General features: G+C 45.1%; 1 protein-coding gene across 1 annotated transcript in view; it reads right to left on the bottom strand.

Annotated features, from left to right (window-relative positions):
* Positions 1–192: 192 nt before the first annotated feature.
* Positions 193–14067, bottom strand: part of EPHA1 (EPH receptor A1) — a 39568-nt gene continuing 25693 nt past the window's right edge. Inside the window, exons 5-18 of the mRNA XM_054183756.1 lie at positions 13558–13713; positions 12309–12641; positions 10930–11054; positions 10667–10826; positions 8031–8127; positions 7765–7820; positions 7370–7492; positions 7081–7266; positions 6577–6638; positions 5977–6186; positions 5169–5318; positions 4272–4465; positions 3830–3985; positions 193–2947 (exon numbers count right to left, since the gene is read on the bottom strand). Of these exons, the coding sequence (XP_054039731.1) occupies positions 2869–2947; positions 3830–3985; positions 4272–4465; positions 5169–5318; positions 5977–6186; positions 6577–6638; positions 7081–7266; positions 7370–7492; positions 7765–7820; positions 8031–8127; positions 10667–10826; positions 10930–11054; positions 12309–12641; positions 13558–13713 (2087 nt within the window). The 3' untranslated portion in view covers positions 193–2868. The remainder of the gene's footprint in view (positions 2948–3829; positions 3986–4271; positions 4466–5168; positions 5319–5976; positions 6187–6576; positions 6639–7080; positions 7267–7369; positions 7493–7764; positions 7821–8030; positions 8128–10666; positions 10827–10929; positions 11055–12308; positions 12642–13557; positions 13714–14067) is intronic.

The following is a 14067-nucleotide window of genomic DNA, read 5'->3' as shown; positions in this document are numbered from 1 at the left end:
ATTTTATGTGCCTGAGTGCTTATTGGGAGTACATGCTTAGGCTTGCTACTGGCTGTACCTGGGGACATGGAACTGAGCAGCCTCTTCTCTATCAGGCCAGCTCAGTCAGCAGCTCCTCACAGTTGAAGGTGGAAGGGACCTCCCTGCTCAGAGCAGGGCCAACCACAGCAGGGTGCTCAGGAATATGTGCCCTGACAGTTTTTTAGTACCTCCAAGGATGAGAACTCCACAGCCTCCCTAGGTAACCTGTTGCAGTGCTTAACAACTCTCACAGCAAGTTTTTTCTTACCTTCAAATGGAATGTATTGTATTTTGATGTGTTCCCACTGCTGCTTCTCCTTTCGCTGGATGCCACTGAGGAGAGTCTGGCTCCCTCTTCTTCATTCCCTCCCATCAGGTATTTATACACAATGATAAGAGCCACACAAACCTTCTCATCTTGAGGCTCAACAGTCCCAGCTCTCTCAGCCTTTCCTCCTATGTCAGATGCCCTGATCCTTTCAAAATCACAGCGACCTTTCCTTGGACTTGTCTGTAAGTCTGTGCCCGTCTTTGTACTGGGCAGCCCAAAACTGGACACAATGCTCCAGAAGTCTGACCAATGCTGAATGAAGGGGAAGAATCGCCTCCCTCCAGCCACTGGTGATGCATTTGCTACTGCAGCCCAGACGCCGTTGGTCTCCTTTGCTACAACAGCATGTTACTGGTTCAAGCGCAATTTGCTGTTCACTACAACCTATGAGTCCTCTCCTGCAAAGCTGCTTTCCAGCCCGTCAGCACCCAGCGTGCACTAAGGCTGTTCCTCACCAGTTGCAGGTCTCTGCATTTCCCTTTGTTCAACTTCAGGAGTCTCCTCTCTTCCCACTTCACCCGTCTGTTAAGGTCCCTCTGAATGGCAGCACAACTATCTGATGTAGCAACCACTCCCCATTTTCTATCTGCAAGGTTAGGATAAAGTTTACATATGCACGACACAAGCTCACACTCTTGTGCCAGCCTCATCAGGACTTATCTTCTAGCCTGGATATCTGCCACGTAGCAACTTTATTATCTATACTTCATGTTAAAGACACCTATTACTAATACTGAACTTACTGATAGACTAACAAGACTCATAGGAAGAGCTTATCTTGTCTCTGTATCCCTTACTATAGTTGCAGTGACTTGAGTAGCTGAGATATGTGTATACTACAGTCCCTTGTGTATACTCTGCTGCTTCTTATGTTGAACGGAAACCAGCCTTCTTGCTTTAGGTTGCAGGTCTTTAGATCTCTGCTTCTTAACTCACCATTTATGATTAAGCAAGACCTTCCCTGGAGCAGGAGGGTTAATTTGTAGCCTTAAGAATTTGGAGCATTATACAATTATGGAAACACTGATAGCTATCTACAGCAAGTAACTGATCCCTGAAGGACTAGCACTCACCTTCTTCACCAACCTACACTTAGCTCCAGCGCTGAAAAATACATCTTGAGGTGACTGCTCTTCCCAGGTGTGAGAAAGACTTAGGAACACCAGAGTGAGATATTTTTTCCCCCCCCTGGACAGTCTATTCTGCAGCAGAAGGAAGTAGTGCTCACATGCATTTCATCAAACTACAGCAGTAGCTTCTAACACTTCTCATGGTTTAGGGGTAAACACAGGAGCTGTAAAAAGACAGACTCGGATAATGGATGGATACAGCTGTAACTGGGCTTACAGAAAAACGTCTGAGGTGTCCAGCTCCATATGTATCCTTTAATCCTAATGCAACTGCATTTCCGCATTAAATCTGCAGTTAAATGGACAAAGACCATTGGCTGAAACAACTAAACATGGACGTAAGGACCCTGCTGGAACTTATAAAGTATATGCTAAAATAAGGGTCCCAATCATATTTGAAATAAGCCAAAGAACTCCAACACAGCCTGCTCTGCCACAGGTTTATTTACAAAATATTATTTACAGTCTATAATTGTCTTGAGCTGTGATAAATAATAACATTTCCTCCACAGAGAAGGAATAAGACAGACCACCTACACATTTTTCTGTTAAAAATACCCTATCCAGCCAAACAAAACTATTCTCTCTTTTAAAAAGGGGCAGAGAAAAATGGGTATATCTAAAGGGTTTTCTGTCCATGGCACAAGTTTTAAGCAGGTCGGAGAGATGTAAATCTCCCCGCTGAAGTGTGCTTGTGCAAAACAGCAACGTGCTGAGGTTATGTCATCACACAAGTTACAGCAGGGTGTGCTGCTACTCCCAACTTCTCCTCCAAAGAAGTACACCACGAGTTGGTGTTTAAGGCAAGAATAGCTGAATTAAAAAAATATATCCCTTACCAGCAGCCCTGTGAAAGACTGAATAGTTTGTTCCCATTGTAAAATAAGGAAGACAGAAGGCTGCTGAGTGAGAAGGGATGAATGCCAAGGAGCGAACGGGCCCAGTCTCTACAGGTCTGTGTCCTTGTGCATGTTCCCTCAATGTCCCAGTCTACCTGAACCCTCATCTCCAATCTTAAAACATTATCCACCACCTCCAACTCGCTTTGTACGTATCCTTGTGTTTCCATGTGATGTACTGAGGGTCTGAAACACCAGTATGTGGACTAGAGGGATTACTTAGTGCTGCACAGAATGGACGACAGAAGACAGGGCTAAGAACAGTTTCTAAGACCAGTGCTCTGAAACGTACTGATGGCTGCTGTAGAGCTAAAGCAAGGGGAAACAGAAATGAGAGCAGGTGGTGTTGCCTCATGAGCCTTTTCAGTTCAGGTTGTTTCACTTTGCTTGTCCCAGTCACTCATTTGGAAGCAATTGCCATAGGAATGATTCCAAGTGATATCTGGTAAGAATGGGCATTTAGCAAGCTTAAGAGAGCAACGGCTGATCACTCCTTAAAGCCTTGGATGCTACACAGGATCCTCTTCTGGTGGCCCGGAAGTGACACTCCCATCTGTTTCAAGTCCCTGAAGGAAATGGGAAAAGAAAGGAAAAAATGAATTGCTGTTCTTGTTCCCTGGGGACTGGGATGTGGGAAAGGGCAGAAATAGTTACCAAGCATCAGTTCAGAAAGCTTCCTTTCCCTCAGTGCCTCCTACTATGCCTACCTTTTCTCTAGAGGGAAGAAACTTCTAGATGTCCCTGCCCTTCCCTGGATACCTCTGCCCACCCAGTCAATCGGCTGCTCTGACCTCGTGACTAGGCCTGTGCTCCCATTAAATCAGGACTGTGTCTATGTCAGCTTGTGATATGGGACATGTCTCAAGCCTTCAGCAGATCTGTCCCTGCACTGTGCCTGCTCCTTTGTTTTATGTAACTGCCCTGTTTGGAGCTGGCCATACATCCCCGACCCTACAACAGCACACAGCTGTGTTGGTAAAGCATCTGACCTGAGTCCTTCTAAGGAGCCCAGAAGGACTTTGGTCTATGACAGAACAGTACCTGGCTGATGGCGGGGGAGAATAACGCTAGCCCATCTGCAGTTCAAGGCAAGAAAATGACCTTATGAAGTCCTACAAGGGTGGGGCGATGGTTCAGGTTTAGAGAACTGTCTGCCGTCTATTGCCTCCCCTTGCTGTTTGTGTCTGATGGGAGTTCAGAGCGGCTCAGACCCCTGAAGAGCTTGAAGCACGGAGAGTCAGCGAATTAGTATAGCAGTTTGGGCTGATCCCAGTTCTTCTGGGCTGATTCTTCCCTTTTAGGGCAAGAAGCCTGTTCACTTCCATTTATCTATATAGAGAAGGATGGAGAGAAGCCTTCCAAGCACGCCTGTTCGGATAGCACGGGGACAGACATAGCTATTTGTAGCATAGCCTGGGGTGCCTTGTGGGACCTTAGCCTGCCCTTACTCAGCAGTGAGCTCCAGAATAGACTCCATGGTGTCCAGGCCGGCAGTGCGAAAGTTGGAGATGTAGCGCTTCATGCGAATGGATTCCAGCCACTCAGGGATGGATCGATAGGGGATCCCATCAGAGCCACTGCAGCTGGGGAGCCGGAGCGTTACCCTAAAGGCAGATAAAACCCTCATTAGCCAGGCAACTACCTTAAATGGCCAGCACTATAAGACAGTAGCTAAAGGGCAAGCACCTAGGCCAACTTATCCGCTCTCTGCACAGTGAGGTCAGACTGCCCAGGTCAATGGCTATGCCCTCTGTCACCATGAGAGAGAGATGACTACAGTCTTCTTCCTCTTGCCAGCCTGCATTGCTAGCACTACCTCTCCTCCTGCTGGAGACAGGGAGGTGAAAATCTCCCGGTTAACCTCCCCTCCTCCAGTGATAGCCTGCTTACCTGGGATCAAAGTCTGCAACAGGCCGGAGGAGCTGGGGACTTGAGATGAAATGTTGCAGCTGAGCCCGGATTTCCTGAAAATGAGGCCTCCTCGTCCGATCGTGTGACCAGCAGCTCTTCATGAGCTCATAGAGGATAGACGGGCAGTCCACAGGTGGGGGGAGCCGGCACCCATCCTCTAAGCTTTTCATCACCTGCACAGAGGACAGAGAGAAATCTGGTCAAGAGCAGAGAGTGTGAAAGAGGAGCCAGAGACCTCTGTGGGGCTCAGAGCAGGCAGTTCACCATTTTGCACAGCGTGCAGTCAGGGAGGGGTTGACACAGATTACATGTGTATGAAGTAGGGTTTGAGCAACACAGCAAAGGATCAGGACACCTAAGGGATGTCAAAAAGTGAAGTGGCATATGCAAGTACTTTCAATCCTTCGCTATCTCAGCTCCCATTTGCCATTCAGGGCATGTGTTCATGAGAAGTGAAGACGAAATGATCCTGGCACAGGCCCGGTGAGAAAAGGGGAACCAGACTATGTGGAATAATTTCAATAGCATGTGCTAGGCTCACAGATGTGCTGAACCTAGAATGAGACTAGACATAACAGTCCAGAGCCAGAGGAAGGAGAGAAAGAAACCAATAGAGAACATCTCCAGGACCAAAGGCCATGGCTGATTTAACCAGTCCTCAGTTTGGCTTATTGTTGTTGACACCTGAACATGGTTCAGAGGCCCAAACGCTTATTGGCCTTGGCTTGGTTGCACTGATTTTTAGCAGGGAGGGAGACATAGGAGTTATGTGTTCAAAGGAATGTCAAAACTGCAGGCTGAGGGAAATCTACAAAAGTTGGGCCTACATGCTGTGTTTATTGTTTTAAATCAGGACTTGAGCTCAGTGTCTGTTACCTCTTGATTGGACATGTCCCCATATGGCTTGTCACCAAATGACAGCACCTCCCACATGACAATTCCAAAGCTCCAGACATCACTGGCTGAGGTGAAAATCCGATGAGCAATGGCCTCTGGGGCTGTCCATCGGATGGGAATCTTACCACCCTGTGAAAGAGCAGAGACATGGTGTATCCAGCATGTATCACTGGGTTATATTTCTCCAGTGCTTTCATGCAAGAAGCTTATGAAGTGGTTCAAAGACTGGGCCCGCTTTAACCACCCCTGGGGAAATTTCTCAAAAGCACAGAAACATTCTTGGAAAGTGGATGAGTTTAAGCCCTCTGTTCAGTTGAAAGCTAGGCGAAACCACTGTTGTGGGAGTAAAAGCCTGACACCAGTCACAGCCCTAGTTTGAATGACACCAGACATTAGAATCACTGGAACTTTCATTAAACAGGACCTTTAGATGTCTCTAGTCCAAATCCCTGATCACAGCAGGGCTATCTTCAAAGCTAGATTTAGATAATTGAGCCCAAAAGATCAGACCTCTTGTTTTGCTTTTCATTTTGAAACCACCATCCCTCTCAGTCTCTTAGCCAATAAAATCAACATGCAGTCCAGACAGAAAAGTACCACCTTCTGAATCATCCACACTATGACTTGCAGTTCTACTATGGGTTTTCCTCAGAGATTTTCTATCCATATCTTCCCCCAGCCTGGTGCTTCCTATTGTGAAGAAATTCTGCCACTCTTATCTGGCAGAATCCCAATCCCCCTGAGACTACAGTTCATTTACAGGACCGAGAGATTGCTTCTGCATTACCTTGGTTTCGTAGGTTCCCTCTGCATCATTCTCTAATATTCGTGAGAGACCAAAGTCAGACACCTTGCACTGAAGACTGCGCGTTACCAGGATGTTGCGAGCGGCCAGATCCCGGTGCACATAGTTATGTTCTGAAAGGTAGGTCATGCCAGAGGCTATTCCCTCCAGCATGCTCACAAGCTGCACAGGGCTAAATTTTTCCTCATTCTCCTGCAAGAAGAAGTGAGAGAAGATCCTGGTCAACTGACATCAATCTATCTGCTCCATTTCTAGTTACTGGCCTTATCAACTTGCAGAAGTGGGCCCTGGTGAACAAGCAAAAAGGCAATGCTGCAGCCCAAAGGACCCAGCAGGTTCTCACTAAGGGACTGGTGGTGATCTCCAGAGTCATCATTAGGCATCTGCACTTCAACTACCAAAGACAGCACTCTGGGCACTGAGCAAACTGGATGGCATCAAGCTTCAGCTGCTGGAAATGTTAGTGAGCAGAATGTAAGTGGATGTCTGGATCTTATTTCTAGTCTTCTCTTAGGGTCCTAAATCCAGGTCAAGTGCAAGTTCCAGCAGTACAGAAGCCTATTACAGATCAGAGTCTCTCACCCGAAGGAAGGTATCCAGCGCTCCATTCTCCATATACTCAGTGATGATCATCATTGGCCTCCCTTGAGGAAGACAAGAAGGTGTCAGCCTTTTTGCAATTCTCCTACCCTTGCCTTCTCTCCACACTTCCCCAACACAGGGAACGATATTCAACCCCAACCAACATCCCTATTCCACTGGCACAGCTGGCTGACCCTTTTCCTTAGACCTCCCCCAACAATTTTGTATTCCTCCTTGTGTCACACATCTAACCTTACAGCATCCGTTACACCATCCCAACTTCTCATCCACTCACCAACCCAAGAAGACCTCTCCTAGCACTGCCTCATGACTCTGTTGGAAATCCACACCTGTCCTCCCTTTCTCATTCTCTGCCATAAGGGTAACATGACAATGCCTGTCTTCTCCCAGCACAGCCTCTCTGACAGCCTCCTCTCTAAGAAACACCCAAGAAATGTGCCAATTTCTGCTCTCATTCCAGGACTCTCTCCCACACAGTCTTACTTTTGGTGACAACTCCTTCCAGACGCACAATGTTCGGGTGATTGAATTGCCCCATAATTGTTGCTTCGCGCAAAAAGTTCCACCACTGTGAGTCTGAATATGTCGACTTCAGGGTCTTGATGGCAACCACGATACGTTCTTTCCCTGGCAGCCGCAGGGACCCACGATAGACCTCCCCAAACTCCCCTGAGGACAACCAGAGGCAAAAGGTCACAGATTAACTCACAAACAGGCAGCAAAATAACAGTATGGGAGAACTGAAAGATGGGGAGAACAACAAGTAACTCACCCTCTCCAATCACATTCTCCATAGTGACGCAAGAGACATCTAGTTCCTTAGTGAATTCCAGCACCCCTCTGCTGGGGTCATCGTAAGGTTGCAGGTCTACGTAGGGCTTCAACCAGACCTTCTCTATGGTAAAGGGAAACAAAAGAGCAAATTAACCTGTCGAGTCTTTGACAAGCTTTATGGGGCAAAGCTACAGAATCACAGGTGAATCCATAGGATTCTAACAATGGCAGTAAACAAATCCACCAAACATACATTGAAGACTAGAGCTGTTATGGGAAGAGGCAAATTACATCAGAAAATCCGTACCAGTGTCTGGTTTTAAACTACTGTTTCTTTTCATTCCTTCCAACCCATTCCAGGCTACTCCCTGGTTCTACTCATTTGAAGCTCACCTCGATCAAAGCCTGAAGTATTGTAATCTGGCCGTGCTTGTCTCCGACGAGCCTGCCTGGAACATAAGAAGCAGTCATGAAAATAAAATGGTCTGCAGATAGCAAAGAGGAAAGCAAGACTTACAGGGTGTCTGCCCTAGTTGATCAGACACAGAGTTCAAGACAGTGCAGAGCAAATTGGAACCAGACACTGCACCTACTTGGTAGAGTACTGCTAGCAAGAAAATGTGATGATTCATTTACATTTAACAAAAATCAACACTTACTTTTGCCGAAAGATGAAAAGTCCCAGAAGCAGCCCAATAAATAGTAGTAATCCGAAGATAATAGAGACTATGACTCCACCAGACAAAGCTCCTGTGTCTGCAGAAACAAAGAGAAAGGCCATATCATTTAAAAGACCAAGAACTATTTGTCTGCAATGTAGCAACCAGCTTCTAACAGCAAATGGCATTAGGTAAGCTATGGCCATTTGTCTTCCAGGCAGCAGAGCCACCAGATATGAGTCCTATTATACTGTTATTCATGTCCACAGAGAACTTTCTGGTGGGTGTCTGGTCGACTCTTATCTACAGTCTTGGTCTTCCAGTTGAGTAATTTACCCCTATGCCTGATTTCCCACATAAATTCCATGACACTTTCAAAAATGAAGAACAGCTGTTCTTTCCCTCCCACTCCTCTTTCAGATCAGACCCTTCTCCCTGCTCAGTAGCTGGTTTAGACTATGGCACAGCAAAGACATGGTTTTCCCCAGCAGTCTAACTTTAGCCTCCTCTTGTTTATTAAATCAATTTCCCCCTCCCCTTTCATCAATATCCAGGGTTGGTCCGTTGCCTAATTATCTTGACAGAAGCCACTGTCTGCTTAGGACTTTTGAAACAAGCAGGTACTGACTTGCAAACTTGCAGTCTAACATCATATTCCTGCTTTCTCAAAACCAAGCATCAGGTGGTTCCATTTTGTGATCAGACAGCATTCAGATAGTCTTCATATAACACAGGTTGCCTTCTTCCATTTAGATTCTTAAGCTAAAGCCATCCATTTCCATACAGCATATTTGAATTCATCAGAGGAAATGCTAAATGACCTCTGTTGGTGAACTATGTGTTTTTAAACCTTAACTCCCACAGCTTAAAAAACTATTTTAAAAAATTAAAAATACATTACTGAAAAGTATTCATATCCATATCTAATGAGAATCTACATTTTTTCATATTTTCCCTTAAAGAGAATCAGGAAAACATCCAAAAGAAAGAAAATTCCTAAAGAAATTGATTCATTAAATGAACAGATTTTAAAGCAAGGAACAGCTTGTGTGACACAGACAACTGTGTCTGGAACTGTTTCCTAACATCCAGTCCAATGGTCAGCATTTGTAAAGCCTAATTAACACTTGTTATCCTTGCTCAATTTCATGCTGACTCACCCCACTAAAATTATTAAAAATCAGTTAAGCGGAAATCAAGAGGCAGAGCTAATGTTCTTTTTTTGTTCAAATCAAAAAGTCAAGATTTGGAAGGTGAAATAACATATTTTATTAATAAAATGGACAAGCTGTTAGGTACATAGCATTTCTGCAGGAAATTAAGGGATCTAAATTCTCAAATTCGTATTTTTTAAAAAAATGCCTCTCCCTGCAGAGCTTGTTCCACTAAAATCCCTAGACCATTACAGCTAAATGATGCCTACTGTTATCAAAGGACTCCCACCAAATGAAACCTTCCTGGCACTCCTTTTTAATCCCGTTCATATTCAAAATACCTTTGTCTTTGCATGATAAGGTGATGAACTTTTATTTTAAAAAAATCTTGATTAAACTATTTTCTAACATGTCCTTCTATAACCAAAACCATTTAAGGTACATGTTAACTTACATATTTTCCACAGAACCTTTGTGGTATGCTATTTTATTGGTTAAAGATCACTTACGACATCATCATTTGGCATTGTGACTTCATGAAAATTTTACCAAAAGCTTCTGGTGCCAAAAAAAGCCCAATCTTTAAATTATATTCCAATCGTGGTATCACAGCTTTTACACAGTTAACTATTTAGTTACATTAAGGTATGCCTTTGCTTTCTTCCACGTCCTTATTTCATTATAATAAAACTAGCCTTTCAAAGGCACCATTTCAACGGATGTATTTCTAAAATTATCCATAAGGTCAATAGGAGGATCTGTGAACGTGTGGAATGAAGAGAGCAAACTCAGTCTTTGGGTTTTTGATAAAGGAGAAGCCTCTGGGTAACCCAGGGAAACGGGAGGTTGGATGTGAGGCCTGTATGAGACATTCTTTGTTCCTTGTGACCTCAACAGCTTAGCCTTCTACACTTTGTGCTTTGGCAGAGAACATTTTTCAGTGGCACATACCATCTTTTTGGGCAGAGTTACATTCAGGGGCTGGACTACAGACATGATAATGTATGTAATATATGTAGTACATGTAATACATGGAAATGATAAAGCTGGAAAAAACAGTGGTGAGGTCCTTGTAAGGTCTCCTTTTCACTAGTAACTTTCACACAAAAGGAGGCATATGGTAATCATTTTGCTAACATTCAAACTTAGAAACGTTAGCCAGAATCAAAATGTCTTTCAGGAGAACTAGATGAAGAGCTGGTAAGTGATTTGCCAGTACCACACACAAACATGAGAGTGATCAGTTCTGACCGGGAAAGTACAAGTGGATTTTAGATGACACCAAGGAAACAAGGCAAATGTCTCATTATTCTACATTTTTACGAAGCAATAAGCTTGGCCCTGGTGACAAGGAACTCAGGAGTGTGGTATCTGTGCCTCACAGCTAACAGAACACAAAAACAGATCCATGTATTATGTGAATATACAATCTGATGGAGAAGTGAGTTTCTCCCAGATGAGATACCAGTGGTTGTCCTTTACCTGGTGGAAGGGTGCGGAATTCCTGCTCCGGGGAGTAGGGCCCAGGCCCGAGGGGTGTGATGGATCTCACACGAAGCAAGTAGGCTGTGTCTGGCTGCAGGTCTGTCAGAGTGACATTTGGCTCAAGAAGGTGCTTCACTGTGTAACGTGCCTCCTCCCCCTACAGAAGTCAAACAGGGTCAAGTAACAAATACGCGTTGGACAAAGAGGACACTTCCACCCCTTTGGGTGAAAGGGGGAAGAAAAAATAAGGCAGCCCTCACCTTCTCAAAGAACATGACCTCATACTCCACTGAGGTCCGGCTGCGCTGCCGTGGGGCAAGCCAAGAAACAGAAAGACTACTGTCATCTCTTTGTGTCAGGATAAACTGCGATACTGTCACCGGAGCTGCAGGGGAGAGAGCAGAGAATATCAGGAAGAAACACAAACATAATGCAGACTAGGCATTCTCTCCACCAGAATCTCGTCTTTTCTTTTCTGGTCATACCAACTGGAACTGACTCTCATCGCCACTGCCACTCCCCTGCATTCCTTTTCTGTGGTGAAAGGGAATGATGGTCTCTGGCCGTAATTAATTGCTTTCTGTGAATAGTATGCTTCTACCCCAACAGTGGAAGCATAACTTTGTTTGGCCCTCAAAACAAAATCAGTGTTCCAAGAAACTACATTTAATCCAGCACTGCACTGAAAGTGTTCGATTTGAAATAAAAATGTTAGGATTTTATGCTCTTACAGCAGCAGTAACTCAACTATCCTACATGATTTATGAATGCAGGCCCATTTCATAAGGGTACTGTGAAATTCAGTGCTCAAAATCTCTCAGCTGACTGCAAATGCATGCTGTTCATGAATAAGAAGATAATTCTCAACAGTCTGCAAGGACTGAAGAGTCAAGCCTGGTTGTCTCCTTGTCCTTCAGCAGCAGCAGGAAGTGATGAGGCAAGCCAAAAGTAGCTCAGAGTTTTCTAGCTCAGAGTTGTGCTTCCCCCGCATAGCGTTGGGAAGAAAAGTCGTATTTTGTCACTAAATGAGAACTCGGGGAAAGTACCAAGGGCTGTTGAGCACTGCGATGTCACTTTTCTATAACCACGTTTCACAGCACTCTGGAAAGCATTCACAGGACAGCCAAACTAGCCAGCTTGAAGCTGAACTACAGACATGTGTCAAGAACTTGCATGTTTTTAACATCCTCGTTTCTCCATGCTTTCAAAGCTTTTTTTTTTCTTTTTTTCTTTTTTTTCCCCAGTTACAGCACAGTTTCTGTTGTGTTTGGTCGGATTTTTTGCAATATCCAAGTAATGGAAAATATTTCATGCCACAGTCCCTGTTCTTCCTGTCACACAGGTAACAATACTTAAGCTGGACTACATTAGTGTGTGATAAGCAGGGCTTTATCCTCCTCACATCTGTTAAGTCCTTGGTGGATTCACAGCTCTTGATGGGTAATGATTACTGCTGCTTTGACTTGCAAGGAATATGACTGATGGACTTTACGTGTCAGAGGCAGAGGTACCTTACAGTCCTTATCATACCATACCAACACATGTGGCAGACAGAAGGAGAAGATGGAGAAAGCTTAAACATTCAGAGATTCCTCTTCCTTTCCCTGATGAGCAAGAACTTCTCTCTGCTTCTGCTAACCTGCATGTCCAACTGCGACCCAGACAGCTGGAGCAGTTCTCTGTGGAGCAGGTCCCATTCCTGAGACACCATTATGGGCTTCCACAGCAAATGTGTAGTTGGTGTAAGCTTCTAGGCCGTCCACATCCACAGCAGGTTTAGTGAGACCAGAAGCACTGGGGGAGAATACCACACCAGCCTCACATGGCTCACACGACAGGAAATGGCAGCGCTGACAGAAGACTGTGTAAGTCAGGTCCTTTCGCCCACCGTTGTCACTGGGTGGCTGCCACCACAGACTCAGCTGCGTGCCAATAAGGGAGAAGCTGACATTGCGGGGAGCTGAGGGGGGGCCTACAAGAAGCATGAAAGAAAGTATTAGATCCAGCTGTTAATACCCAAAGTACTGTGGCAGTTTCCCATCTGCTGATGCATTTCTAACGGAGCCTTCTGTCCCACCAGCCTCTCCCTCTCTGATCTCTCATCCCCATTTCCCAACATTTTGCTTCCTCCCATCTCCTTGTTCATAGAATCACAGAATTATCTGAGTTCAAAGGGACCTTTAAAGATCAACCCCACTGCCATGAGCAGGAACATCTTTCACTAGATCAGATTGCCCAAATCCCCTTCCAACCTGACCTTGAACACTTACAAACACAGGGCAGCCACAACTTCTCTAGGCAATCTCTTCCAGTGTCTCACCACCTTAAGCGTAAGAAATTTCTTCCATATATCCCATCTAAATCTACTCTCAGTTTAAAACCACTGACCCTTGTCCTGTCACTACAGGCCCTTGTAAACAGTATTTCTCCATCTTTCTTACATGCCCCCTTTAAGTATTGAAAGGCTGCAAAAAGATCTTCCCAAAGCCTCCTCTTCCCCAGGCTGAACAGCCCCAGCTCTCTCAGCCTTTCTTCATTAGGAGAGGTGTTCTAGCCCTCTGATCATTTTTGTGGCCCTCTTCTGGACTCGCTTTAACAGGTCCATATCTCTCTTGTACTGGGGACCCCAGAGCTGGATGCAGTACTCCAGGTGGGGTCTCATGAGAGCAGAATACAGGGAGAGAATCACATCCCTTGACCTGCTGGCCATGCTTCTTTTTATGCAGCCAAGGATACAATTGGCTGTCTGGGCTGCAAGCGTGCATGGCCAGCTCATGTCTAATTTTTCGTCCACCAGAACCCCTAAGTTCTTCTTTGTAGGGCTCTTCTCAATAAGTTCATCCCCCGCTATGTAAAAATATTGTTATTTCTTTCTATCCATGACTCACGGGTGCAAGCAATGTTCTGGCCCTCCGAAGGCGCTCGGTAGAAGCCTGCATTGCAGGGACAAGACGTAGCCCCTGATTCATCGGACAAGCTGTTCGGTGGGCACTTCAGGCAGTGTTTAGTCTCCAGGGAGTGACGGTAGAATCCTCGCTGGCACGCTGTGAAGAGACAAATAAGTCAACATAAGATCAATAATAAACCAAGATCAACAAGAAAGCACCTGCCAGTTTTGTTCAGCTTCTTGAACACTCCTTTATCTGCTTGCTTTTCTTCCACTTTCTTAGCTTACTGAAATACTTAGGTTGGAAGGGACCCTTGGAGGTCAGTCAGACCAATCATCTTCTCACAGTAGATAGAGAAGAGATGCAGACTCAAGGTAGGATTGATGTTATGAAAGGACTTGTAGACTAAAGAAGGGGGATCTCATTCCTCACAGATGCTGTACGAAAGCAGAATCTGGTCAATCTCAGAGACTTCTTTCAACATAAACTCAGACTGGTAGCCACCTTGCC

The sequence above is a fragment of the Rissa tridactyla genome, chromosome 1 (assembly GCF_028500815.1).
Source record: "Rissa tridactyla isolate bRisTri1 chromosome 1, bRisTri1.patW.cur.20221130, whole genome shotgun sequence".
Lineage (NCBI taxonomy): Eukaryota > Metazoa > Chordata > Aves > Charadriiformes > Laridae > Rissa > Rissa tridactyla.
This window is presented reverse-complemented; position numbering and strand designations above follow the sequence as displayed.